Below are 27,475 nucleotides of genomic sequence, written 5' to 3'. Positions count from 1 at the left end.
TGGGTCACATTTGTAGGTTAAGTGAGGATATAAATCAAAAACGTTGTGCTACAGTAACTTGCTACAGGAACTCAGAAGCAAACTTGCTACAGTACCTTAAAACGTCTGCTACAGTAACTTGCTACAGGAACTCAGAAGCAAACTTGCTACAGTACCTTTTAAAAAAAAAAAAAAATTTTTTTGGGTTTTCTTTGTTTGCTTGCTTTGATTGGGTAGAATTAATTAGGTCCATATTTGGTTTGCTTTGTAGTGAACTAAATTCATACACTATATCCCTAAATCGTCTTTTAAATTCTAGTTTCAATTTCTTGTTTGTGTGCTATCTTTGCTTCATTTAACATTGCTAAAGTGTTATTTGCTTGTTCCTACACTTTAGTTTATTGATTTCTAGCAATACACCTTTCTTATTCTTGTATTGCCATTCAAACATTGTGATTTCTTGATAGAGTTTGTGCATTACTTAATTATATTCTTTGTTTTCCTAACTTTCTCTTGACTTTTGTAGCAACTTTGGGATTCTGAAGTGCAATTATTCAAGTGGAAAGAGTGGTAAAAGGCTGGAGTGAAACCCACATATTGTGAAAAAAGCCAAATAAAGAGAGAAACACGTGAGGGAGTGATAAACTAACCATTTCCTTTAGTTTTGTGTTTGTATTCTATTTCAGGATGTCTGATTCATCTAGAGATAAGAATGACAGCCCTCTCAAAGTTGAAGATCCAAAACTACAAGCCTTTCTAGATGCCTTCTCTGGAGAGATGGGACGAATCACTAGGCTTATGGAGAGTTTTAATGATAGACTGGAACTTCAGGAACAAAGGACAGAAAGACATGACCCTAATGCCACAAGGAGGGGTGCAACCACTTCCAAAGAGCACTCTAGACAACCTTGGCATGAAGAGTATGAAGAAGAGGATGATGAATGGCATAGAGAGCCTATGTGGGCAAGAGGAGGTAGAAATAATAGAGGAAGAGGAAGAGGGATTGGTAGAGGCCGTGTTTACAGAAATGAAACTTACTATGGAGAGGATGACGAAGAGGTTGACACACCATTAGATGGTAACTTGGGTAACATCAAACTCAAGGTGCCACCTTTCAAAGGCCGAAACAATGCAGACGAATACTTGGAATGGGAGAGGAAGGTCGAGATGATCTTTGAATGCAACAGGTATACTGAAGAGAAAAAGGTGAAAATTGCAGCCTTAGAGTTCCAAGACTATGCTCTGTTTTGGTGGGATCAACTTAATCAGAGTCGAAGAAAAGTGGGAAGACGACCTATCCACAATTGGGAAGACATGAAGGAGGTAATGAGAAAACGTTTTCTTCCTGAGCATTATTTCAGGGAGTTGCATCAGAAGCTTCATAGACTCGTCCAAGGAGCCAAATCAGTAGAAGACTATCATAAAGATATGGAGATGTGCATGGCTAGAGCACACATTGAGGAAAATGAGGAGGTGACCATGGCTAGATTCCTAGGTGGCCTTAATAAAGACATAGCTGATGCATTAGAGATGTACAAGTATGATTCCATGGAGGAGATGCTGAATATGGCTATGAAGTTAGAGAAGCAGAGAAAAGGGAAGAGCACCACATCATATAGGGCTGCCAACAACAACAGCAATTCTTGGGGTGCTAGATGGCCTAAAAGGGAGGAGAAAAAGGAGTTTCAAAGCTCTACACAAAAGGGGACAGATTCAGTGCCTAAGGCATTCACGCCTAATGTGCCAACTTATTCAAAGGGTTCAAGTTCCAATACTCCTAGTAGAGACATCAAATGTTTCAAGTGTCTTGGGAAGGGCCATATATCTTCTCAATGCCCTAATAAGAGAGTAATAGTGATTAGGGATGGATACACCTATTCTGAATCTGAGGATGAAGAAAACCCAATGCCACCACTTGAAGACTGCCATGATGATGATGAGGTTGATGATGAAGTTTTACAACCTGAGATGGGACAATTACTAGTTACTAGGCGAGTTCTCAACTTGCAAGTTCAAGAGGAGAGCTTAGTACAAAGAGAGAATATTTTCCATACTAGGTGCTTGGTACTTGACAAGGTATGTCTTTTGATTATTGATAGTGGAAGTTGCACTAATGTAGCTAGTTTGAGCATGGTGCAGAAATTGGGTTTGACATGTGTGCAGCACCCAAGGCCATATAAGCTTCAATGGCTAAATGATATGGGTTCTGTAAGAGTAAACAAGCAGGTGAAGGTGCCATTTTCCATTGGAAGGTACAAGGATGAGGTCACTTGTGATGTAGTACCTATGCTAGCTGGGCATATTCTTCTAGGCCGCCCATGGCAATTTGACAGGCGAGTCCAGCATGACGGGTACACCAACCGGTTCTCCCTAGCCTATTTGGGTAAAAATGTGGTTCTAGCTCCTTTAACACCACAAGAGGTCTATTTGGACCAAAAGAGGATATTAGAAAGTGAGGGGCAGAATTGTATTCAGGGGGAGGGAGAAAATAAAGATAAAGAAAAAAGGGATAAAGAGGCCAAGAGTGAAAAGAAACAATTGAATGGCCCATTGGTGAGTGAAACACCAAGAGAGGGAAGAAAGAAACAAAACATGTATGTAAGAGAGAGAGAGATCCGTAGCAGTGTTGGTGAGGGTAGACCAATCTTAATGATTCGGTTTAAGGAAACTTTGCTTAATTTGACTGACATTGACATGTCTTCTTTGCCTCCTAGTTTTGTTTCTTTGTTGCAGGAGTTTTCTGATGTGTTTCCTGATGAAATGCCTAGCGGACTACCACCCCTAAGAGGCATTGAGCATCGGATTGACTTCGTGCCCGGAGCCACAATTCCTAATAGGCCAGCGTATAGGAGCAACCCCATGGAGACTAAGGAGTTGCAGCGCCAAGTTGATGACCTGTTGTCTAAGGGATTTGTGAGGGAGAGTATGAGCCCATGTGCAGTGCCTGTATTACTTGTGCCTAAGAAGGACGGTTCTTGGAGGATGTGTGTTGACTGCCGAGCTGTCAACAAAATCACAGTTAAGTATCGCCATCCAATTCCTAGGCTAGATGATATGTTAGATGAACTGCATGGTAGTAAATACTTTTCGAAAATTGATTTAATGAGTGGATATCATCAAATTAGAATGAAGTTAGGTGATGAATGGAAAACTGCCTTTAAGACTAAATATGGTTTATATGAGTGGATGGTTATGCCATTTGGACTAACAAATGCACCTAGTACTTTCATGAGATTAATGAACCATATCTTACGTGCTTTTCTAGGCAAATTTGTTGTGGTTTATTTTGATGATATACTGATTTATAGCCAACCTATTGATGAGCATATTGAGCATGTTAGGTTAGTATTGATAACTTTGAGAGCTGAAAAGTTATATGCTAAACTACAGAAATGCACTTTTTGCATAGATAGGCTTGTTTTTCTTGGTTTTGTTGTGAGTGCACAGGGGATTGAAGTCGATGAGGAGAAGGTTAAAGCAATTCGAGAATGGCCAACTCCTAAATCTATATCTGAGGTGAGGAGTTTCCATGGCTTGGCAAGCTTCTACCGGAGGTTTGTGAAGGACTTCTCTACTATAGCAGCCCCACTCACAGAGGTGGTAAAGAAGGAAGTTGGGTTCAAATGGGGGGAAGCGCAACAAAGGGCATTTGATACTTTAAAATCCATTCTTTGTTCTGCTCCTATTTTAGTTTTACCTGACTTTGATAAAACATTTGAGATTGAGTGTGACGCTTCTGGTGTAGGTATTGGTGCAGTGTTGATGCAGGAGAGAAAGCCTATTGCCTATTTCAGCGAGAAACTCAATGGAGCGCAACTCAATTATTCAACCTATGATAAGGAGCTATATGCTCTAGTGAGAGCATTGGAGGTATGGCAACATTACCTTCTACCCAAAGAATTTGTCATACACACTGACCATGAGTCTTTAAAGCACCTCAAGGGACAAGGTAAGTTGAACAAGAGACATGGTAAGTGGGTTGAATTCATTGAACAGTTTCCTTTTGTGATTAAATACAAGCAAGGGAAAGAAAATATTGTGGCTGATGCACTTTCTAGGAGGTATGCTTTAATTACTACTCTTAATGCTAAGTTGTTAGGATTTGAGCATATAAAATCCTTGTATGTTGATGATGATGACTTCGGTCTTATTTGGAGTGCATGTGAACATGGGGCATTTAATAAGTTCTTTAGGCATGAGGGGTTTTTATTTAAGGGAAATAAACTTTGTATACCCAAATGTTCTATGCGTGAATTGCTTGTATTAGAATCGCATTGTGGAGGACTTATGGGGCATTTTGGTGTTCTTAAAACATATGATATACTTGCTGAACATTTCTTTTGGCCACATATGCGTAGGGATGTAGAGAAACTGTGTGGTGTGTGCATAGCATGTAAGCAAGCTAAGTCTAAATCTATGCCTCATGGCCTTTATATGCCTTTACCTGTACCTACTTTGCCTTGGACTGATGTTTCTATGGATTTTGTACTTGGATTGCCCAGAACAAAGCGTGGTAGGGATAGTATTTTTGTTGTTGTGGACAGGTTTAGTAAGATGGCACATTTCATTGCATGCCATAAGAGTGATGATGCTGTCCATATTGCTGAGTTGTTTTTCAGGGAGGTTGTGAGATTGCATGGGGTGCCACGCACCATAGTCTCAGACCGTGATGCCAAATTCCTTTCTCACTTTTGGCGTGTTTTATGGGGTAAGCTTGGTACAAAGTTGCTGTACTCTACTACTTGTCATCCCCAAACGGATGGACAGACTGAGGTAGTTAACAGAACTCTAGGTACTTTACTTAGAGCGGTGGTTGGTAAGAATCTGAAAACCTGGGAGGATTGTTTACCTTTCATTGAATTTGCTTATAATAGGTCTATACATTCTTCTAGTGGTTATAGTCCATTTGAGCTTGTGTATGGTTTTAATCCTTTAACTGTACTTGATTTATCTCCTTTGCCTTTAAGTGAAATTGCTAACTTAGATGGTGAAAAGAAGGCTGAATTGATCCGGGAGATACATGCTAAAGCTCGGGCTCATATAGACATGAAGAACAAAAGCTATGCTGACCGTGCCAACAAGGGAAGGAGGCGTGTGATATTTCAACCTGGAGATTGGGTTTGGGTGCACATGAGGAAGGAAAGATTTCCAAACCAAAGGAAAGGAAAGCTTGCGGCCCGAGGTGATGGGCCTTTTCAAGTGTTGGAGAGGATCAATGACAATGCGTACAAGATTGATCTACCAGGTGAGTATGGCGTGTCTGCTACCTTTAATGTTTCTGACCTTTCTCCATTTGATTATGATTCAGATTTGAGGACAAATCTTTTTGAGGAGGGAGGGAATGATACGGATCAAGGAAGCAAGGTGAAGGATCCTCTAGCTCTACCCGTGGGGCCAATCACAAGAGCTCGTGCAACCAAGCTACGAACAGCCTTGAATGCATTTGCTCAAGAACAAATCACACTGGAGCTTCAAGATCATAATTATGCAAGATGTGAGATTGAACTTGAAGAAGCACCAAAGCTTGTTATGATGCTTGAGGCGTGCAATGAGGCTGCCATTTGATGCATTTTACATGATTCTATACTTAGGCAAATTTAGGAGGTTGTTATCTTATTATGAGCTTAAGTATGGGTTGTGTAGGGCCTTCGGCCCATTTGCCCTATTTTGTTTAAATTCTTTTAGTGGACTTAATTAATTAAGTGTAAGGTTGGTTGGGCTTATTTTCTAGAGTAGGGCCAGCCTAAGTTAGTTAATGTTTAAGTCAGGATTGTTTTAAGTAGTTAGCTTGGACTTGTATTTAATTAAGCCCATTTGGGCCACATTAGGGTTAGCTTAGGTTACTTATATTGTTGTAAGAGTTGCACAACAGCCACCATTGAATTGAAATCAAAAAAAAACAAAACGTTTTCTTCTTGTTCTTTCAAGAATAGATTGTGTTCTTCATAGAACCAAAATATCCTTAGTAGTTAAGCTTGTGAGTTCTACAAGATTAATTGCACCAAGAATTTCAGAATTGTTTTCAAGAGTACTTGAAGGTAAGTTTCTGATTCTTGTTCTAAATTCCTTGCTTTCTCTCTTCAAGAGTACTTGGGGGTTAAAGGGATTGTCGGGTACTTCCGAGATTGCATGCTTTCCGCTAGATGTTCCTTGTTGATTTGCAAGAGTACTTGTTAATTGGCTAGGGTCGTATTAGTGGTGGTGGTAAAGTGGTTGAGATGGTGGTTGTGGTGGTGATTGTAGAGTGTTGAGGCAGTGGCGAAGCAATGGTGGTGATGGTGGTGGGATTGTGTGAGACCTCGACCCGAGCGCTAAATCCAATCCACTGGAAAATGAATCATAGCGCTCGTTTGGGTAAGGTTCACAAATGGATTTTATAGAGTCACCAATTAAATTTACTATTTGTAAAGTATATATAGATCCCTAAATTATATTCCATTTAACACTTTTGCCTCTCTATTTTCAAAAAATAACTATGATGTCTTTAACTTTTACTTATGTCTCACTGTCAAGTCCTTTCATTCAAAAAGGAGTTATTTATTGTTAATTGAAATGAAAAGACTAAAATAACATTTTTTAAATGTAATCATTTAAAGTACAATAAAATACATCTTAGTCCTTAAATTATGTCATAATTAACACTTTATCCCTCTACTTTTGAGAAATAACAATGGCATCCCTAACTAAAATAATCCTTTTGGACAGAAGCAAAAGTTAGGGTCATAGTTATTTCTCAAAATTAGAGAGACAAAAGTATTAATTAAAATATAATTTAGAGCAACATATGTATTTTCCACTTACTGTAGGTAAAACATAGATATAAGCAGTTTCAAAATACTTTGTACCTTATTTCGTATTCGAATTAATTTGTATTTGAATTGTAAAGAGTCAATTAGCTTGTGGATAGGTTATACTTGGACTATAAATAGGGTGTAGACTAATTTGTAAAGATTACGCTTAATCGACTGCAAAAATCCATTTATCGTTTTCATTGTTCATTTTTCCTTTAGCCTCTTTTATTTCCATACTCCTCCATCCTTTCTTCACTTTTATCTATAGTGTTTTCCTATGGATTAATGGCATGTTGCCTCTGTCAATATTGGATCAAATGATTTTGATTTATATCTCCACGATTTTTATACCATTTGAATTTCTATTTGGTTCCCTGTTTAGATCATAGACGGTAGAAAACTATTGTTTGTTAGGAAAATACCAAATCTGTTATCCCAATTCGTATAATCTAAGGTGAACATAGAAAAAAAGAAATCTCTCTTTCAGACGTTAACAGGAATGTTTTTATCAAAATAGAAGGAAATTGGAAAAGGGTGTCATTTTGGTTAATAAAACAGAAGGAAATTAGAAAAAGGTGTCATTTTGATTAACATAATTTTCATAATTCTAGAATATCTACAAATGCATTACAATAAAGAAAGAGTGAGAGAAATCGATGGAACAAGGGGAGAAGAGGATGAGAGTAATTGTCTCATCAAACGGTGTTTTGCTATAGCTTGCGCTTAAGTTAACTTTATGAATGGAGGCAACATTTTTTTTATTTTTTATGCAAAATCTTAACCCTAATTTTATTTGGTCTCAAAGTTATTGGTGTATAAATAGAAAGCTAAACCATTAATAAAGCTTAAACTTTGCATCTTTTAGCAACTACACTCTAAATCCAATTTAACTGCTCAGGCACTTCAATTGTAACTTTTTTGTTACAATTGAACCATAATTCAAAATTGATCAAAATTAGTGAATAAAATATATTAAATGTGGATCTCATAACTCATTCTTAAGTTAACTTAACCCAAGAAATAAGTTGGCTAAATTATAAATACCCTAAATTTAGGCATTTGTAACAATTGCACTCCAAAACGACCTTAATCCTTAGATACTCTGATTTTAATGTTTTATCACAACTGCACATCGAATTCAAATTATGGCTATTACATTGTCATAATTGTGCTTTGAATTCGAATTAGGGGTCACATTTAATTATAATTTCATCCTTAATTCAAATTTTATCTTGTTTTAATAGGGCAATCCTAGATTACTAGAGAAGAAATAATCAAGAGATAAGTTTAGAGTAAAGCAAAATACTCTACAATGGCTTCAAAATAAAACAAAATACTCATAGTTTCTATCTTTTATTCAATATATTTGTCATAATTTGTATTTGGATGTTTGGAGGTTTAAGATTGTTTTTGTCGTACGCCATGTTTTCTCGAGTAATCTAGAGTTTACATATCAAAATAAACATCCTTCTCAAAATTTTCATTTAAAGTAAAATTCTCTATATAAAATAAACACTCTAAATGGAAATTTTTTCTGAAGAGAACAAAGAGAGTATATTTTATACACTAATTTTTGATCAATTTCAAATTAGAGAGTATATTTTATACCTTAGAGAGTATATTTTATACACTAATTTTGATCAATTTCAAATTAGAGTATATTAATAACAAAAAGTTTCAATTGGAGTACCTAAGAGGTTAAGTTGAATTTAGAGTGAAATTGATACAAGATGCAAAGTTTGAGCCCATAAACAAAATATTTGCAAAATGTAGGAAAGAAAACTTGCAATCCAGACCTTCGCAAGTTTGATTTTAGACCAAAAGGGAAAGAGCGAATGAAGTTTTCCTACGCCCCTCGAAACCTTAAAGGCCTTCAATTTTTTTTATTTGTTCTCTTTCTGTATTTTCCATTGTTGCTGATAACAAGTTTGACAACCATTGATAGAACAAAACATCCAAGTTGGCCCCGCAAGTGTAGGAATAATATCAGAATATAAGCATTTAATTTGGAATAAAAAAAAATTCTGTACAAACACAGTAAAACCGAAACAGCAAAATGGCCCAAGTATTTGTTAAAAAAAGAAACAAACAAATTCAAAAACCCTTGGAAAGAAATTTTGCTGCCAAAAACCTGTCTTGATAAAACTGTATGTTAATGTCCGTGTTAATTTGTGTCATCCTATAAGCCACAAAAGGAGTAAACAGGTGGCTTCGTATAAAGACGGCTTCATGGCAATCCTGTAAAAAGCTCATGCCTTAAGCTGGTTGACCTGACAGAGACATCAAGTAAAGAACACATTTTTATATAAATTGGAACAAAACATGCAAGTACAAACAATTAACTTTATAACTAAATTCTTACTTGACGAATTTGTACGTCCAAAAAATCTTCTTGGAAAGAACTTGTGCAAGGGAGTATCTGGTACAGGTATTAGTTTTCCAACAGCAGCAAGAGGCCAACTACAGAGAGAGGCAAAAAGGATTCTCATTAGTAAATAAAAACAATAAATCAACAATACTAATAATGATATGATTCTCATTTTCATCATTAACTAGTAACAATAATGAGTAAATTAGTATTTAATCCTCTAGTTATACTAAAATGCAATAGTCAGGATCCATATTTTCATAGTTTTATAGTCTCGATTTTGTCTTTATTACACTACTTGATCCTTCTCTTAAATTCACAGTTTTTTAAAAGGATTAAGAAGTGTAACAAAGGTAAAACTGAGGGACTAATTAAATTTTGAAAATAAGGGTCGAGTATAAACGGACTAACTATTAATTTACTTTAATTATAACTGAGTTGCTGCTATGATTAGTTTTGCTTGCATGTGACATTAGCAACAAAATCCTCCCTATAAATTATGGTCATTCAACCATTAAAAACAAAACTTGGAAGAAATACATGCTAAATATCATAGAACTCTCACTGACCTGATAATAGCAATGGCAACAGAAACCAACCACTGTTTCCAATTAAGCTTGACGGTTGAAGTGAACTTGCCAATAAACTCAATGATAATGATCTAAAAACAAACAAAAAGGAAAGTAAAACAACTAAAGTATATAAACAAGCAAAAGCTATCCGCATGTGTGTGTGTGATGACATGTAAATTTAGATAACAAAGTCAAATTTAGTCTCACACTATTATATGTAACATAGAAAGGCTAATATTTTCTAATATTACCTCACAAAAAAATGATACAATTAAATATCTTCAAGAATTTATATTTATATTAATATTAACTGTAACCAATAATAAAGTTTTGGCATAGTAGTAAATCCAATAATTTTTTAGGTATGCAAAACTAAAATGTCTTAGGTCTTAGTTTCATTTTTATGGTTGTCGCTCTGTTTTGTCTGGTCACATTTCAATTTGCAAATATATATTTTTCATAGTCCAATTGTAAAGTTTAAGTAATCATATGATACAAAGAATTAAGTACCCTTTATTATATGTTTGAAATTTTGTAACTGCTATAGAAGATACAAAAACAAAAATGAAGAATTTAGTAGTCCCACCTGGAGCACGAGTGTTACAGCGACTATGCCCATGAAAAGACGGTTTTTTGTGATTCCTTGGAAAACATTTAGTTCATCTGGTTTACGGGCATTAAATTCATTGAAGATCTGCATTCCAAAGTAAACAATTAGCTCTCCTTCATACTTTACCAAGCTCATATAGGGAAAGAGACCAAAAAGCTCCAAAATAATCCACATTTGAAAGACTGCTGAAAGAGGAAAAGAAAAACACTAAAAAATTGCAACTTTATGTATGCTAATGAGAAAGAGACTCACTTGACAGAGCACAAAGGCATTGAATATTAAGGTATTCTTCACTTTGTTTGCATGCTCAAGGTTGTCATCCTTCAAACCTAATAAAGTCCTCCCTCGGAAATTAAGGACAAGTAACACACTCACCTGATATGCTGCCTGATTTTGAATGAAACTATTAGCAGTGAACATATATGTAAAACGACAGAAAAAAACAGAACATGAAACAATATATACCTGTATCAGCAGGTTCCTCCACATGATATTTGTTATCAGGGGTTCCCTGAATAAAGATATAATATAAGCACCTTTTACATAAACATCTAAATTACAAAATACAATTTCCTAATTTTGTTGGTTTGATAATAGAAACAGTATCTGAACCATATGTATAAATCAATAAACAATATACAGAGAAAGCAATTGTTCATTTCGAACATTAAATCAAACATCAGCAAGGATGAAGCAATCTTTTGAATATTCCTTAAACCAAAATTATCACCCTAGGCAGATGTAGGCAACATTGATTATCCCTTGTATGTTTTTTGCATGACAAGGACAGAAAGAACACCACCTTAGGCATAAGCAGATACTAGTCCAACAGGATGCTTAAAAAAATGGCCTAAAAAATTCAAGTACACAAGCACATCATCTTAACTCATTCTATAGGTAACACCCCGACCTCAGGGATAAAGTAGACCAACTAAAAAATTTGTAAGAGAAATTAAATTAAAAAAAAAAAAAGGACTGATATCAAGCAATGGACGTTTTAAAAAAAAAGATCCTAATTCTCCAATATTATGTATTTCCAACCATCAGAGAGGATCCCCTGTGGGTTGATGAGGGTGTGCACAATAGTCAAACCAACCATCAACCAACCATTTTACTAGGATTACACAAAGGAGCTCAGTTTTAACATGGATCAGCTAAATTTTTGTCAATTCTAGTTACAGGTCAATTTCAGTTCCTTGACAAGGAGCAGCCACCAAAACATATCTTACCTGCGACCAACTGGTGGTCTATGCATTAGATGGTCTGTAGGTGGCTCAGTAGCCAATGCCAATGCTCCAAGAGTATCCATGATAAGGTTAACCCAGAGAAGCTGTACAGCAAGAAAAGAGAAATATTAACTCAAGCATGCATAATATAGGGCAACCATCGTTCCCTCCTTCAGTTGTGCCTTTGACCATCTACCTTTTTTTTTTTTTTTTTTTTTTGAAGCATGAGAGCATACAAACCTGCACAGCGTTCAATGGGACATCACCAGAGGAAACTGCAGCTACAACATTTATGATGAGAGCTGCAACATTAACCGTAAGCTGAAACTGGATGAATTTCTGAATATTCGCATATACAGATCTACCCCATCGCACAACCTACATAAATATTATATTTTATTGAAAGTTCCATTGATTCAAAAAAAAAAAAAAAATTAAAGACATTCATTCAAGAGCAATTTTGGCCTCAAATATAAAGCAGGAGATTTCAATTATACTACTAGGCCGTTTTGCATAATGATGATAGAATACAGAATACCAAGGCTGGGACCTCCATCAATACAACATTTGAAAAAGGTAATTACAGGACAGGATACAAATCCTGCCCCATATTTGCATCTTTCAGAAAAATACTACAGACAATCAAATTAAAGTAACTAACCTTCACAACCGAAGCAAAATTATCATCCAGGATAATTATATCTGAGCTCTCCTTAGCAACTTCAGTTCCTTGAATACCCATTGAAAGGCCAATATCCGCCTGAACGTTAAATGATGACAAAGGCAAAAGTGAAAACAAATAAAATAAAATAAAAGTAACACTTTCACGTGCATGAACATATGCATGCAAATGATTGAAGAAAAAGCAAGAACATAAGAAGATCAGTATCCTACACTAGTAAGCATAGTTGAAACTCATTAGGAAACAAAACCAAACTATATTCATAACATCAGGTGATCATAAACCAAACAATTGTTGCATGACTGCCAAGATCGCTTTAAATTCATACTGGTTCCCTGACCAATCATCCACAGAAATAATTCAAGGATTTCAAGATCAGGGCAAAACATACCTCATGCAATGCAGGAGCATCATTTGTACCATCTCCAGTTACAGCAACAACATGTCTCCTCTTTTTCAATGCTTGCACGAACAGAAGCTTGTCATTTGGAGAAGATCGTCCCATCACCTACCCAATATATTGTGGAAGTGAAAAATTAACAAATTTACCACCATGGATAACAACAAATATTAGGACATTGTGACATGCAAAGATTAGGAAATTTGAAAAAGAATTTCAAACGTAGACTCTCCACACCAATATCTGCTCAGCTCTTTCCTCCCTTTCTGTGTCTGATAAGCCTCGAAAAACTTTTCCTTCGATAACAATAGGCTCCATTGCCTCATTTGAACGTAATATCCCACATTCTAAAGCAATTGCTCTTGCAGTTTGAAGATTATCGCCAGTGACCATACGCACCTATAAAAACAAAATGAAAAAGAAGATTACTTTAAATTAATTATATTCAGTATCAATAAAGTTCGGGATATTGAGATAACCATTTGAGACAGGAACAAGCATCATAAAAACACAGCATCAATACAGGAGATGCAAGTTCAAATGAAATCAAACAAAATTTTTTTCTTTATCATTCAAATTTTTTCAGATATAGCTATGTTGTCGGAGTCTGAAACAATAGATAAATAAATAAAAAGAAAGAAATTTACAAAAACAATGGTGCAAAAACAATTTGTAAAAGACAAATTATGAAGAGGTCTGATTTTTCGCTTCAAGATATAATAGTTGCACTGCCAAATCATACCATATTATATCAGAATGATCAACAAAAGTTGTATTATTGTACAATCCTTCTCTTCTGATCATTGCACAACCCTGATGATCATCAAGATATAATATGATAGAAAGGTTCCAAATTGTCGATAGCTTCTTGATTGCAGCAATATACAAAAAATGGAAGAGAGAGCACAAACTTATTCTTGGAAATCAAATCTACTTACAGTGCAAGTTCCCGTAAATAAAAACAAAAATTTACTACATTCCAGAATACGACAGAACATATGTAGCAGCGGTTACATCCATACTAATAATTTGTTTTCAATTTTTTTAAGTTTGAGGGCTAGATGTTTGAGCCCCCTAAGCCTGCACAAACAACGGAGGTATCTGACCATCAAGCTATTTGGCCTATTGGCCCCTATAAGATTTTACACTATTATGCATTGCATTTCCAGAAAACCCAATAAATTACATTACACAGCACAAATACTTTTAATATGGGATTATATGGTGATACCAAAGTAAATTGTGATAGGTCACCATAATCAACAAAGGAAGCAGGTATCCAAGGCAACATGCTAAATAACATGCCAAACAAAACAACACGGCAAAGATTATTTGTATCAACACAGCAAAAATTCAAATGGGTAAAGAGATAGCACTAAACACATAACTACACCAGCATGCACGAGTTGGTGTATTTTCACAACAGTTAGTTAGCTTGCCAAAACATATGCAGCTCAAAAACCATAAAAAAAAAAAAAAAAAAAAAAAAAAAAAAAAAAACACAGAGAGGGACTAGACAATGAGCAATAATTGGACAGCAAAGAATAAACTGAGAAAATATTATCTCAGAGTACATGCTTTGAACATATCACTTTGGCATCACAGACTTTACCGTCACACCAGCATTTTGGCATAGTTCCACAGCTTCTTTTACACCTGGTCGACATGGGTCCTGCATGTATTATAGCCACAAGTTCAGATACCAAAAAGGCAAAAGAGGAGGATAACATGACCAAGCAACACCATTTCAGCATCTCATAGAGCAGCTGGTTCTATGATAATGCAATGGTGAATTTAAAATTTAAAGAAATCCATTTTCTACAAATTAACATTAATTATAATTATATAATTTGTGTGTTAGTTATCATTAATATCTAGTACAAAGCAAATGACAATCTAGTTATTGTAAGAATACACAAAAAAAAAAAAAAAAAAAAAAAAAAAAAAAAAAGGAAGATAACATGTCCGCATGACCATATGGCAGCCACTTAAGCATCTCACAAGGCATTTTATTCTATGTTTATCCAATAGTAATGTCAAAATAAAAAGAAATCCAGTAGTGGCCAAATTTCAAACAAAAATAAAATAGAAAAAGCAAGGCAAACTTCAAAATATAAAATATTGTATTCGAGAGCTGCCCTGTTGTTCCAGCAAGAATAAATACCTTTAAGCCAATAATAGCTAGCAAAATAAGGTCATCCTCAGGTAATTCCCATTGAGACAGAGCTTCTTCATTGGTAGGAACTTTATCCATCTCATAAGATCGATATGCAATTGCAATACAGCGCAAACTGCCAGCTGCCATGTCTTCAATAGCTTTCTTGAAAAATAAAGACTGCAAATAATAGCTCTTTTCACTACCAGGAATCCTCTAACAATATCAAGCAAGACACAAACAACAATAGACACCCATCTTTGCAGGATATATAAAAAAAAAAAAAAAAAAGAAAAAACATGATCAGAAATTTGCCTAAAATTCTAAGCAGAGGAGAAAATAACATTTAGGCCAACCTTTTCATCAGTTAGTGGTACGATCTGATCATTTCCATCAATGTAAGCTGTACATGAAGCTAAGACTATTTCAGCAGCACCCTTCCAGTGAATATGCACTTCAGAATCAGGCTGTGAAGTACAACACGATTTTAGAATCAAGAAGTCACCACAAAAGCAACTGTAGAAATATTTTGTACAACTACTTTTATATTCCAATATTTCTAGTGTGATAGATAAACTGTGTACTAGTAGTCGACCAATTTTCGCTTGACAATGCCTTATATCTATATCTCAATGCAAACTGAATATTTCATATGCAGTAACTTCATTTAAAAACGGAGAAAGAGAGCATGATACAGTCTTGTAAAATTATTTCTTTCTAAATCAATATTGTATTTCCCAGGGGGAAAAATTAAGAAAACTAGCTTCATTTTTTACTTTTCAAACGCTTCCTAACCAGCACAACAAAGATAACATAGAAGAAAACAACCCAGTCAATGGAGAAGTTAATGACAGACCCATTTGACCCTGAACCCAACACCTTCTCCCAGCCACTGAAGGAATCGATCAAAGAAGAAATAACCCTTGGGGAATAGCACTCTTTTATGAGAGATATGAACAAAAGGCTTCGAGAAAACTAGTGTTTTCGGAATTATATGAAGCCAGTAAGCAAAAAGCAGATCCATGAGTATTTGAACCCGAGTATCGGGAAAAAGTAGAATATTTGATGCCCATCGGACCCTGACCCAACACCTTATCCCAGCCTTTGGCAACTATTACTTTTCTCAATCTCTATGACCAGAAAATTTCATTTTTCAAAACGCAGTCTGAATATTACAAAAAATATTATACATTAATTCAGGAACAGACAAAGTTAAAAAGATTGCCTAAACAGTAAACATGGTTTTGGAACCAATTATCTCAATTGTGTTGGAGACTATGTGCATCAGACAATGCAAAATGAGCCAAATATGAAATTAGCTAATAAAAAAATACACTATGACCCAGAGTCAGCATTATTGGGTTAAATTTAACAGATATTATACGGTCTTATCCAATTCAGTTATTTTAATTTTCAGTTGGGATCAATTTTAGATTTTAAGCAATTTTTACGTTTGGTTTGCTCTCTGAATTCTAAACTTCAAAAAAAAAAAAAAAAAAAAAAAAAAATCTTATCTGATTAACCAACAGGCGGTCCTATCAGCGGAAGCAAACTTTAGCCACAAGGATATAGGTTGAAAACCTAGAGTTGCTACTCTTAGGAGCTTTTCTTGAACACCACACACAGCCCGAGCATAGAAACACTAAAAAACAAACTGCTTAAGTTGAAGGTCTTATATCAACAAACTGCTTAAGTTAAAGGGCTTTCCAATATAAAATATGCTTTTGAAAGAATTTAAATTCTCATCTCAACTACCCACCTTTCAGGATATCCTTACCATTTTCCAAGAAGCCATTAACCTTCCAAATTTTTTAAGAAGCCATTTCCTTCTCCATATAACCGTGTATTTCTCTTTTTATCTTTCTGCTCTCGACGTTTTACACTCATATTCACATCTTACTCAACTCATATCCTTTTATATCAATTGGAGACGTTTTGGCTGCTCTCATCAAACTATGATCAAGAGAAGTATTTTTCAAAGTAATGAAGAATTCAATTTCGGATTGGTGGTTTCATGGGTCATCAAGGTTTTTCAACTAGATGATTTGATGTTCTTTTAGACTCAGTTTCTTCTCTCTTCTTTTTTTTTTTTTTCCCCCTTTTTGTCTAATGTACTACAAAGAATTTGTTCGCATCTACAAAAGATTTTAGGTAAGCAATGAAGGACATGGCTGGATAACTGAGTAACCAACCTAACTGAAATTCATAAAATGGTTTGGTTGAATTTTTTTTTTTTTTTTTTTTTGTGTCATTTATAGAATTTTGGTTCAATTGTTCAAAGATAAAATAAATTCAGGTTATTTTGGTTTGTAGAATTGTGAACCAGAGACTGAACCAGCTGAATACACACCCCTAACTATAAATATTCTAGTTATTTTGATATGGTGCATACTCTTCTTATTATCAGATGTGACGACTGGATTTTAAAATTCTTAGGATGTTTGTAAGTACCAAAAAGGAGTCGCAGGAATTGCAAACAAAAACAACTTCCTAAGAATGTTACCCCAGTTAACATATATTATTCTCTCTTACAAAAATTACTTCGTAAAAATCAAGTAACCTTACCCGTTGTACTGCCACACCACCTCTTTTTTTCTGCGAGTTGAAAGGGAAAACATGAATGATAGCCGATTCTGATCGGACAGCATCAAAATTCATCCCCAGCTATTGAACAAGGGACCAACAAGCATAATCAGTTTAAGAAATCAAATTCACCTAAGTGACAAACAAGGTGAAGTTATAAAAAGAAACCTTCACTCCCCAAACAAGAATAGCTTTTTCTGTGGGTGATCCAGAAACTTCTAGGTCTCCTCCATTCTGCGAGAGAGCAATGCAACAAATCATGATGTCAACAATGTTATATTAGCAGCAGCACTCTACTTGTTTACTTTGCTCATACAACTAGACATTCCTACCTCAGGAATAAAAACACTGCCGTTTGTGTTCTGCGCAATGCCTTCAATAAGTAAAGAGGAGAGTTTAGGAGACAACTCTGACTTGCTTTCCGGAGAATCAATTTTTTTACCACCAACATAAGCTTCAACAACAGTCATCTGTAAATAAAAAAACCTGCTGCTTGTTCAAACAGATGGGAAAAAATAGAATGACTTTTCGTCACAATAAATCAAACATGCATCTGGAGCATTTTCTTCCAAGACATAACCACCCAACATTAAAAGGCACAAAAAGTTAAACTGAAATTTTATCGTTGGATCCCCGTCACTTGTCCAGTGATATGGCTCTATGGAAATCCAAGAAGAAAAGGGGAAGGAACTCAAGTATAAAAAAGTACATGTATACATAGAGCAGATCACCCAGCCATATCCCCCATATTTGCATCTACTTTTATAATATAGAATTTTGAACTTCAGATGAATACCAAAAACTGCATTATAATTCACCTGATTCAGTGTTAAAGTTCCAGTCTTGTCACTGCAAATAGTTGTAGCAGAACCCATGGTTTCACAGGCAGAAAGCCTACGCACCTGCAATTCAACCTCTATTAAAGCACAGATCCTAAATGTTAGCAAAAGCACTAACAACTAAATAAAATAAAACGTACCAAGGCCTTGTCTGCCATCATTTTTCTCATAGAGTAGGCAAGACTGTCATAAAGAAAATTTAAAAAAAAAAAAAAAAAAAAAAAAAAAAAAAAAAAGCATAAGAGCAAAGAAACTAGTGAAAATATCATAATGAAAACTGCAAATCCAGAAGTCAGATAGCATGATCTGCCACAAAGAGAAAGTTGGACATTTATCTGCTAACTGCTAACAAAACCACTAACCCACACCATTACAAGCAATAATAGAAGAGAAGCATGGATTGCAACTGATTGTTATGAACATAAGATATAGAGATAATTTCCATGTACAGAAACTTACGTTAAGGTAACAGCTAATGGGAGCCCTTCAGGCACAGCAACAACTACAATGGTGACCTATATAATTCCAAATTAGTTGATCAAAAATTGCTCATAGATAACAGCTAAGGGAGAGCATTTTATTAGAAGTGCACATACCGCAACAGTAAGAATTTTAATGACTCCATCTACTGCATCACCAATACTAGTTTTACCCGCTGTAAACTGACGACTTCCATTTGGATTCTTGGAGTGGCCAGTAAAGAATCTGTAGGAAAACAATATTAGAAAGACAAAAGACTTACATAGACACTGAAACGCATACAAATCAGAAAAGGGGGGTGGGGAGAGCGAGAGAGAGAGAGAGAGAGAATTTGGTTACCTAACTAGAAGAACAATAAAGACAATAAGAGCTACCGCCAGCCCAACAACACCAATAAAAGTGGCAACTCCATTTAAGCGCACCTACCAGCAATCATTCAAAAATAAGCACAACCTGTGAACACTAATTATAACTAAAACCAATAATCAAAAAACAAACCTGCAACGGTGTTTCTTCACCAGTGTCTTCAGAAATACTAGCCATAAGCAACCCCCATTCAGTGTTAAGCCCAACACTTGTCACCTAAACAAGGAAAATTATATAAGCATAAAGACAAGTTGAGACCTACACCTTTTGGTTTATATTTGATTGGGAAAGAAGAAAATTTACTTTAATGTGTTTTGACTGAAAAATGGATTTCCTCTAATCAAAAAAGAAAAAAAAAAAAAGAAAAAGAAAAAGAAAAAGTTGCGACGCAGCCCAAAAGGGTAAAAGCACCACTTCTATGTTTTTAGGAAAATCACAAAATAAGATGATGCCAGGAAAGGCAGAGGTGAGCGCTGCAACTATAAGATCAAATAATCATTGGAAATGAAGACAAAAATACATTATAACATTATCATGATAAATATCTGCACCATCTTATTCCCAGTTTTATATATCAGTAAAGGTTCCTATCACAACACTAGAACGACAGTGAAATTCTTGTGAAGCAAATAGTAAATTTAACCCAAGAAGAACTCTTTTAAGGGGGTTAAGTAAGGGGGACAGAAGAATAAGACATAAGCTGATAATATGAAAAACGAGACAAATATACACATTCAAGAATAAAATATCATGAAAGAATATTAAATTTTGTGAAAATGCATCCAAATCAGATGCTTTCCTCCATGTAAACCAAATACAGTATCTCTTTATTGAAACTCAAAAATTTTCCAACTTCAGATGTTGCAGTCTCTTTTTTATACTTCTCCCTTAGGCCAGTAAATGTTTTCAGAAAACACATAACTGCATGCTCAATTATCCCAGAAAACAAATAAGAGAATCTACTAAACATGAATAACTCGGAACTAGCAGATTGAACCCTTGGAAAGAAAATAACTGAGGTACAAGATGGCATGATAGTTTAATTTTGTCAGTTTATGGAAACTATTCGAGTTAGCCTCTTAAAATCATCTGAATAACTCAGCAAAAAGCCAAGGGCATAATTTACAAGAGAGGAGTTCCTATTTTACATATCTAGAAGCAAACCTTTTGATCCTATCTTTGTACACATTCTATTGATATCAAAGGGCATTGCTTAAAAATAAAGCTCTCCAGTCAATATTGTCCCTTTTATTCAAAAATAAGAGGATATTCCATATCATGAGAAAAGCGAAATCATAACTATTAGAAAGAAACTCCTTCAGCAACCTCTAAGTCAAAAAAAGTATCAGGATGAACAAAAGACATATGAAAGATGTGTAAGGATTGAAGTGAGAAAAATCTATTAATTCTTTTAACGTTCTCTGACTATGTCTAGCCCAAAATCGATAACAAAAAGGACATGCAAAAAGACTCCTGAAAATGAGCATAAAATATTATGTCTGGCAGAGATAGAAACAAAATGAACTTACCAGCATAGTGCCACTACCATCCGCCACTTTGCAGCCAGACATTAGAAATGGTGCCTTGGAATTCTTGTGAACCTGTGGAATAATAAGTAGTCAGACTTGGTGAGAGAGGTCCTTTGAGCAATGTCTTAACACTAAAGGGTCGATTGAAAGGCTTACAATCTTGCTTTCTCCGGTCATGCTAGATTCATCAATGGCAAGAGAGTGACCAGTAATTAAAATTCCATCAGCAGGTACCTAAAGATGTATTTATAATGTCAATTAATTATGCATAAAAACTGAATGAAATATACTGCAACAAAAGGATAGCTTATGTGATTACCTGGTCACCAATGTTGAGAGGAACAACATCTCCAACAACAATGTCATATATTGAAACATCAACTCTTTTACCACCTCTAATAACCTAAAACAAATATTTTTTTCATATATAATATTCAAAAAAGACAAAATCCAAGTCGAAAACCACTATTTGCCGTGTTAGAAATATACCTCCATGTGTATGTTTCTCTTCTCCTCATTCAAATTTTGGAACTGAAGGGATTGTCTGTAATCACTTACAGCTGAAGACAGAAAAACAAAGAAAACAAAGGATGTTATCTTCTACACAAGAATGACATCAAGTAAGTTATTATTGGTTCTTTTTGCTGCTTAAAGCTGGATGTTATCTTCTACACAAGAACTATATTATTGTTATTATTGCCCTTTCCTCTCCTCCTAATTTTTCCCTTCCAAACAAATGCAATACAAGATGCAATACAATTGCAATATGATAAGATTTGAAGAGAGCTATTTTAGATATCTAAACAATTAAAAGGAGCAAAAAAAGGTACAAGATTCCATATCTTTGGAGTTCCTAACAGATGTCTTCATTTATACAGACTTATGTAGGACCATACACAGCCTAAAACTGAAATTTCAAACAGACATGGAGAACCATGGGTGGTAAAATAGGAGCTCACATCTAGAGACATCAATAACATTTGTTCACGCTTAAGTAGGAAAACAAAATAAGAGAACCCACTAAGGTGGTTCAGCAGAGATCCTCTACCCAACAAAATCCACTATCAAAGAAAATTACTCTCTCAAATGATTCTAACTAACAAATCATAGTATTTGTTTTATCATTATTATTATTATCCCAGATATTAATTGTAGGAAGAAAGAAAACCTACACTCAAATATATTAATATGAGAACCACCAAAATAGATAAAGATATACATCTAACTCCTAAATTTTCATTTGGCTCATACATAAAAGACCAATAACATCTTCTACTTGCAAAAAGATAAAGAAAAACTGCAATGTGTGACATTATAATTCCTCTCTAATCCATTTGCCAGTTTGTAACAACTTATGAAGAAATCTAATATATAATTGTCAAAAAGATTTGCCAATGCAATAAAACATTGCACTTGGATTCCCATACCAGTCACAACGATGACAAGAATAACAGCAAAAGCAATGCTTGCGCCATCATACCATCCCTCCTTGATACCCTACAAGAGAAAAAATGTTGTAAAGGACATAACCAAAAACATAAGCAAATGTGAATTTATTAGATCATGTAAATCGTGAGAGAATGGGACAATCCCTCTTAACATCATACAAGAGAAAATGTAGTAGAAGGCATTTAAACAAGAAAAGTAATATATATAAATTAATAATATTGCATAAAGGCCATGAAAAGGGGAACAACAATGAAGACCAACTATTATTTAACAGAAAGACAAAAGAAAAAGAGGAAGTGCAGATGTTCTTGCAAATACTTGCAATTGATGGCAAAATTATAAAGTTTGAAAACTATGGTACTAAAACACTAGGGCATTATAAACACTAGTAGAAAGTGGGATCAGGAAGTTCAACTTCCTCAAAAATACACTAAACTATCATATTTGGTTGCAAGAACGAAGTCTTCCCTTTTAAACAATCAACTTCAATGATTTTAAGAAAGTAACTTACTGAGCAGTGTCAATAGGATAAACTTACTTACTGGAAATAAAAGAATATTACCAAATTGGTTTGGATTTATTACCTTACATTTATGTTAACATAGTTGGGAACGCCATCTTAAAAAAATCCAAAAAGTAAAATGTATGTGAACCAAACAATAAAAAATTACAACTCTTTGGGAAATAACTTCCCAACAAGTAATAATTCACATGTTTAAATCAAACGGTGCACTAGTTAAATTATCAGTTCACAACTCTTCACGTTAAATACAGCTAGGAGATGTGCACGCACAGAGAGCAATTTATACTAACCATTCAACAAGACAAAATCCTGCTCTTTATGATGATATAATATTATAAATCACATACTCTACCAACTCACTTCAAACACCTAGCAATGTAAGTTTATGCACTTTCTCATTAAGTTAGGAACCTTAACGATCTTCAATAACCCTGTTCAAAACATGTATGTTACTAGAAAGAATTAAAAGCCAATATTTCAGACAGAAATCTTTAAAGTCACCTTCTTTTACAAGATCCCTCCACCCTCTGACTACATTAAATGCTCATAACTAAACTGCCCAACCAAGCCACCAAAGCAACTAATTTCAGAAAGTCTAATTCCATTACTAACTGAAAGATGGAAAATTAGCAGAGGATATCCCCATTAATCATGGGAGCCTAGAAGCATTTTCTAGATTTAAATTCCCTTTGAAGTGCATTTGGTTGCCAGAATCACCTAAGGAAAATGAACTGGAAACTATGTTATGTTCGGCTTGCACAAGAATGCGACATTCCTATGTATCCTACCATCACATTCCCACGTGAATGGGAAAGTTATTCCATCCTTAGGGATCGGAAAGATACATTCCCATGACTCTGAATGCTTTGCAAATACTACCCACTATTATCATTAAATTGGATTATGAAAACCCTAATAGACATTATAATTAACTAAAAAAAATATTACATCATTGTTAACAAAACATATGCTGGACTATTTTTTTATCATTAATAATAATAGCATTATTAAACTTTATTCTTAAATACATATAACAATCATTTCTTTGAAATTGAAACGATCGTAAAGTTTACTGGTTATTTTTTTCTTATAGTTCAATAACAGGGGACATTTGTATAAAACAAACAAAGAAATGCTTTGTGAATAACACGGTAGATTATTCACTCCCTCTTCTCATTTCTAAGAACTAGCCAACAAGGGAATGTTGCTCTACAAGCTCCACATTCTCAAAATCAAACCAAATTTTTGACCCTTCAATCAAACATAATTTTGCAATGGACACTCATAAAATGGTGACACAATTAGCAAAATTGTGAGAAAACTAACCTCTGTCTTTATACCCAGTGCCAAAGAAGCCACAGCAGCCACCATCAGTATGATCAATGTAAGATCTTGCCATGCTTCCCAAAGGAACATCTATAAAAATAAAGCAAAAAAAAACTGAACTTAGTGAATATTAAAAAAAAAAAAAAAAATGCAGACAAGTTATAAAATATTAACAGCAATTACCCAGAAACTCCTTCCTTTTTTCTGAGGATATGTGTTCGATCCAAAAGCATTCTTGCGCTTCAGTAAATCAGCATCATCTCCATGGATTCCCTTCTCTGTATTTGTTTTTAAGAGATCAGAAAGCCCTTTTACCTGATGCAAAATATGCAACAAGGAAAACAAATGTAAATAAACCTACCTAAAACAGTGCACGCATCAATCAAGAGAAATATAAGGTGCACTTTACCCCCCCAATTCGCTCTAGTTCATCAAGCTTATGATCCCTTGTGAGTGTCGAAAGTCGGTCTTGTTCAATTCCAAAATCACCTTTAGGGGTTGGAAGCGATTCTGTGGTTCCACTTCCTGCCAGACAAAATACAAATTAGTTGAAATTCATAGACCCAGCATGAATTATTAAGTCCAGCAGCAGAATGATAGGGGAAAAAAGCAGGTGGGAAAATTGAACTAAAACAAAATGTTTATAATCAGAATCATCGAAGTAAGGTTTTTCTTTGTTTTTTTTTTTTTTTTTCCTTCTCCAGAAAACAGCAAATGATAAATGGTCAAACCAGAATAAAAAGCTGAATTTTATACAGCCAATATTGATATAGGGAATGATAATTTTAAATTTTGAAAAGAAAAAAAAAAAAGTAAAGAATAGACCAGCTATAAATGGAAAAGCTAAATCCTAACATATTTCAAAATGCATAACCCTACATTACAGAAATCATAAAGAAATGATACTCTGGAAACAGAGGGAAAAACAATTTAAACATAAGGTGACTACATAATACATGTTCTAATAAATTGATGACATTTGCCAAACCTCATCACAAAGTGACAAATGACACATAGAAAAAATGAAATAGGCGAAATAAAGATCGAATCACACTTTTTCAACAATCTATTCTATAATGATAACACAATGAAACAAGCACAGGAGAAAGAAAGATACCATTTACTAGTAGGTCCCCAGCTGCTCTAAAACGATATGCAGCCTGATGCAGCAGAAACCATAAATTAAAACATAAGCCTATGTAAAACATTGACATTCAAGTTTGAGAGCTACGTACTCGTATGACTTGTGCATGTGCTCTTATCTTTCTCAATATTTGCTGCTTCTCTTCTTCTTTTTTCAAATCCAAGGTATATCGAAATCGACGAGAAGCATTAAGTACAAGTGCAGCTTGCTAGAAAGAAACATATTCCAATTAGCACAAAAAAGTATAGCAGCAACATTCAAAGAACACCAAAGTTAACAATAACATATAGTATCAAACTTGTGACGTGATGTTCCTCAGATTCATAGAACCGTGTTGACATAGTTCATTAATAAAAAACTAAAACACATCAATTTGAAAAGACAAAAAAAAGGAAGAAAGAAATGTCTTCTGGTAGTATAAGCTCTATTGATTTGTCCAGCATGTATGGTAATTAACTCCAAAAAACACCAAATTAAGCAAAACACCTTCTCTAATTAGACCTATTAGCTCCATCCATAACCAATCCATTCACCAAAAACACAATAATAGTCAAAAATAGAAAATATTATCTAATCTATATAGAGAGAGAGAGAGAGAGAGGGGAAAGATTACATACCCTCCAGCGGCGAAGACGTTCAATAGAGGCGTTTTTAGTGCTAAAGATATCAAACGGACCAGAGGAGTCGTCTTCAGTGGACCGGCTTCCTCCAGCCTCTAGATCATATCGCCGTTCGTACGGCGATCCTTTGAATGGACTAGTCATTGTATTACTGTCGCAGGAGAGATGGCACCGTTAGACTTCAGATTTCACTATCTTCAACTCCAATTTTTTTCCACCATTAAAATTTTCCAACTCAGATAGATTTCAACTCTTTTTTCAAATGGAAAAGAGACTTTTGGTTATCTAAATCAGAAAAACACTCCATCTGTCCAATCAAATTCTTAGACCATAAAGCCGAAAAAGAAAAACGCGTTTCTTGCAAAATCTTGAAGAAGCGTCCATAGCTGTGTTTCTTTTTTTTACTGGCTAACAGTAAGGCAAGTGTAAAACAAACTAGGTTTAATCTTAGAAAACGACAAACAGCCCACAGTAACACCATTTTAGCTTCTCTTGTTTTCTCATACAATGATAATTTAAATATTTATATAATAATAATATAATAATACCTGCAACGGGGCTGAGACAAAACAGAAGAAAGAAAATCTCAAACACTGTTTCTTCTTCTTGTTCTTACAAGCAAAGTCGCAAACAAAACAGCAATGAAACAGTAACCATCTATTTATTCTTTCCTTTGAATACATGCAATTAATTAACCAAAAATGTTTTAAAAAAAAATAAAAGCGCGTTTTTGCTGCTTTTATTTTTTTTTTTTTTTTTTGGTTACAGTAAAGGCAGCGAGATTCATGCTTGTGTGCCGTAAATGTTTATTTGAGGACGTGCTTTTCGATCTTCCTTTATTAATGGAACATTGCTCCTTGGCACGCGATGTTGTGCTGTTATTTGTTACATTTTCTTTTTTATTTTTTCTTTTTTTCACTTTTTAGCATTTAATAATTTCGTAATCAAAATTAATTAAAAGAAAAATTAATACCGGAGGTTACAAAACTCTTATAACTTAGAAGACTCCTACTCGAAATCTATCAGAAAACCAACTTGATCAAACTTATTTGACAATTGAGTATTTTAATTTGACAATGAGATAGTAAAAATAAAAATACTCTAAAATCTACCATTGATTGCCGACCATCCACCATAATCATATCGAATTATGGAATTATGCATAATTTTTCTATTGCTATGATCCATCTTTAATTGCTACGTTAAATTTTTTTTCATTTATATAAATATCAAGATTAAAGGTTTAATTAGAAATATTTTATATTTTGTATGCCAATTTTATAAAATATCAAAAATACTTTATACTAAAAAAAAATTAATATGAAGAGAGAAAAGGAGTAAAAATGCATAAATTGAGGATGCAACTAAACTTTTTTCTTATACTGTCCGGTATCAATTTATTGTCTAATGGTTGGAAAAAAATAAAATAAAAATATTAATTTATGCAATTTTTTTCATTTCTAAATTATTTATTTTGATAACTTTCTCCCAATTTCCTCTTTTTTTCAAAATCTAAAATCTAAAAGCTCTCTTTTCAATTTCCAGGGCGGCGGTGAGCTCTCACCGATGGTTCCCTTTCCATTATCGCCCAAATATTTGATTTATTGTAACTCATATTTTGAGATTTTATTCTCCGATCTAGTTCTAAGTTATTGTTGTTATTGGAAAGAAACTTGAAGATCAAATTGGATTTGTAAAAAGACCATGGAGTTCAACGGTGGTCATGAATAGCCACACTATAATACAATTATTATGTTAAGTCAATTCAATCGGATACATCAAATCAATTCAATATTATGTTTTTTAGTTTTTATATAAGTGATTTATTATTAG

At 34.4% G+C, this 27,475-nt stretch overlaps 2 protein-coding genes across 4 annotated transcripts in view; one reads left to right on the top strand and one right to left on the bottom strand.

The window, feature by feature from the left end:
• The first annotated feature begins 756 nt into the window (after window positions 1-756).
• Window positions 757-7,497, top strand: LOC105632417 (uncharacterized). Its single transcript, XM_089725453.1, has 8 exons — window positions 757-853; window positions 1,025-2,034; window positions 2,143-2,330; window positions 2,748-3,495; window positions 3,586-4,001; window positions 4,242-4,273; window positions 4,862-5,224; window positions 7,382-7,497. Exons 1-8 carry the CDS (start codon window positions 757-759, stop codon window positions 7,495-7,497), a joined length of 2,970 nt encoding a protein of 989 aa, XP_089581579.1.
• A 1,246-nt stretch (window positions 7,498-8,743) lies between these two features.
• Window positions 8,744-27,475, bottom strand: part of LOC105640982 (calcium-transporting ATPase 10, plasma membrane-type) — a 35,804-nt gene continuing 17,072 nt past the window's right edge. For 2 of the 3 annotated variants that reach the window (XM_012225415.4, XM_037640610.2), the window contains exons 4-37: window positions 25,640-25,793; window positions 25,114-25,230; window positions 24,996-25,038; window positions 24,288-24,403; window positions 24,062-24,193; window positions 23,879-23,968; window positions 22,008-22,077; window positions 21,070-21,140; window positions 20,900-20,983; window positions 20,737-20,814; window positions 20,581-20,652; window positions 19,184-19,267; window positions 19,025-19,107; window positions 18,802-18,910; window positions 18,665-18,720; window positions 18,346-18,388; window positions 18,185-18,268; window positions 17,699-17,836; window positions 17,535-17,600; window positions 17,349-17,447; window positions 15,140-15,250; window positions 14,793-14,963; window positions 14,241-14,300; window positions 12,866-13,027; window positions 12,620-12,736; window positions 12,208-12,306; window positions 11,787-11,924; window positions 11,550-11,650; window positions 10,786-10,831; window positions 10,573-10,707; window positions 10,297-10,404; window positions 9,708-9,799; window positions 9,133-9,230; window positions 8,744-9,040 (exon numbers count right to left, since the gene is read on the bottom strand). In XM_012225415.4, coding sequence (XP_012080805.1) covers window positions 9,027-9,040; window positions 9,133-9,230; window positions 9,708-9,799; window positions 10,297-10,404; window positions 10,573-10,707; window positions 10,786-10,831; window positions 11,550-11,650; window positions 11,787-11,924; window positions 12,208-12,306; window positions 12,620-12,736; window positions 12,866-13,027; window positions 14,241-14,300; window positions 14,793-14,963; window positions 15,140-15,250; window positions 17,349-17,447; window positions 17,535-17,600; window positions 17,699-17,836; window positions 18,185-18,268; window positions 18,346-18,388; window positions 18,665-18,720; window positions 18,802-18,910; window positions 19,025-19,107; window positions 19,184-19,267; window positions 20,581-20,652; window positions 20,737-20,814; window positions 20,900-20,983; window positions 21,070-21,140; window positions 22,008-22,077; window positions 23,879-23,968; window positions 24,062-24,193; window positions 24,288-24,403; window positions 24,996-25,038; window positions 25,114-25,230; window positions 25,640-25,786 — 3,234 coding nt within the window. In that variant the 5' untranslated portion in view covers window positions 25,787-25,793 and the 3' untranslated portion in view covers window positions 8,744-9,026. Of the gene's footprint in view, window positions 9,041-9,132; window positions 9,231-9,707; window positions 9,800-10,296; window positions 10,405-10,572; window positions 10,708-10,785; window positions 10,832-11,549; window positions 11,651-11,786; window positions 11,925-12,207; window positions 12,307-12,619; window positions 12,737-12,865; window positions 13,028-14,240; window positions 14,301-14,792; window positions 14,964-15,139; window positions 15,251-17,348; window positions 17,448-17,534; window positions 17,601-17,698; window positions 17,837-18,184; window positions 18,269-18,345; window positions 18,389-18,664; window positions 18,721-18,801; window positions 18,911-19,024; window positions 19,108-19,183; window positions 19,268-20,580; window positions 20,653-20,736; window positions 20,815-20,899; window positions 20,984-21,069; window positions 21,141-22,007; window positions 22,078-23,878; window positions 23,969-24,061; window positions 24,194-24,287; window positions 24,404-24,995; window positions 25,039-25,113; window positions 25,231-25,639; window positions 25,794-26,190; window positions 26,324-27,475 lie in introns of those variants that run through there. The other variant, XM_012225416.4, reaches the window with a different exon arrangement.

The sequence above is a fragment of the Jatropha curcas genome, chromosome 8, assembly GCF_041381405.1.
Source record: "Jatropha curcas cultivar XTBG-Jc1 chromosome 8, XTBG_Jcur_1.0, whole genome shotgun sequence".
Taxonomy (NCBI): domain Eukaryota; kingdom Viridiplantae; phylum Streptophyta; class Magnoliopsida; order Malpighiales; family Euphorbiaceae; genus Jatropha; species Jatropha curcas.
This window is presented reverse-complemented; position numbering and strand designations above follow the sequence as displayed.

Excerpts from the sequence above, each read along its gene's own strand:
- LOC105632417 (XM_089725453.1), top strand. The coding sequence starts at position 757 with ATGGGACGAATCACTAGGCTTATGGAGAGTTTTAATGATAGACTGGAA. Across the intron at positions 2,035-2,142 it reads GAGAGAATATTTTCCATACT|CACCCAAGGCCATATAAGCT; the intron begins AGGTGCTTGGTA and ends ACATGTGTGCAG. Across the intron at positions 2,331-2,747 it reads AGGCGAGTCCAGCATGACGG|CGGACTACCACCCCTAAGAG; the intron begins GTACACCAACCG and ends TGAAATGCCTAG.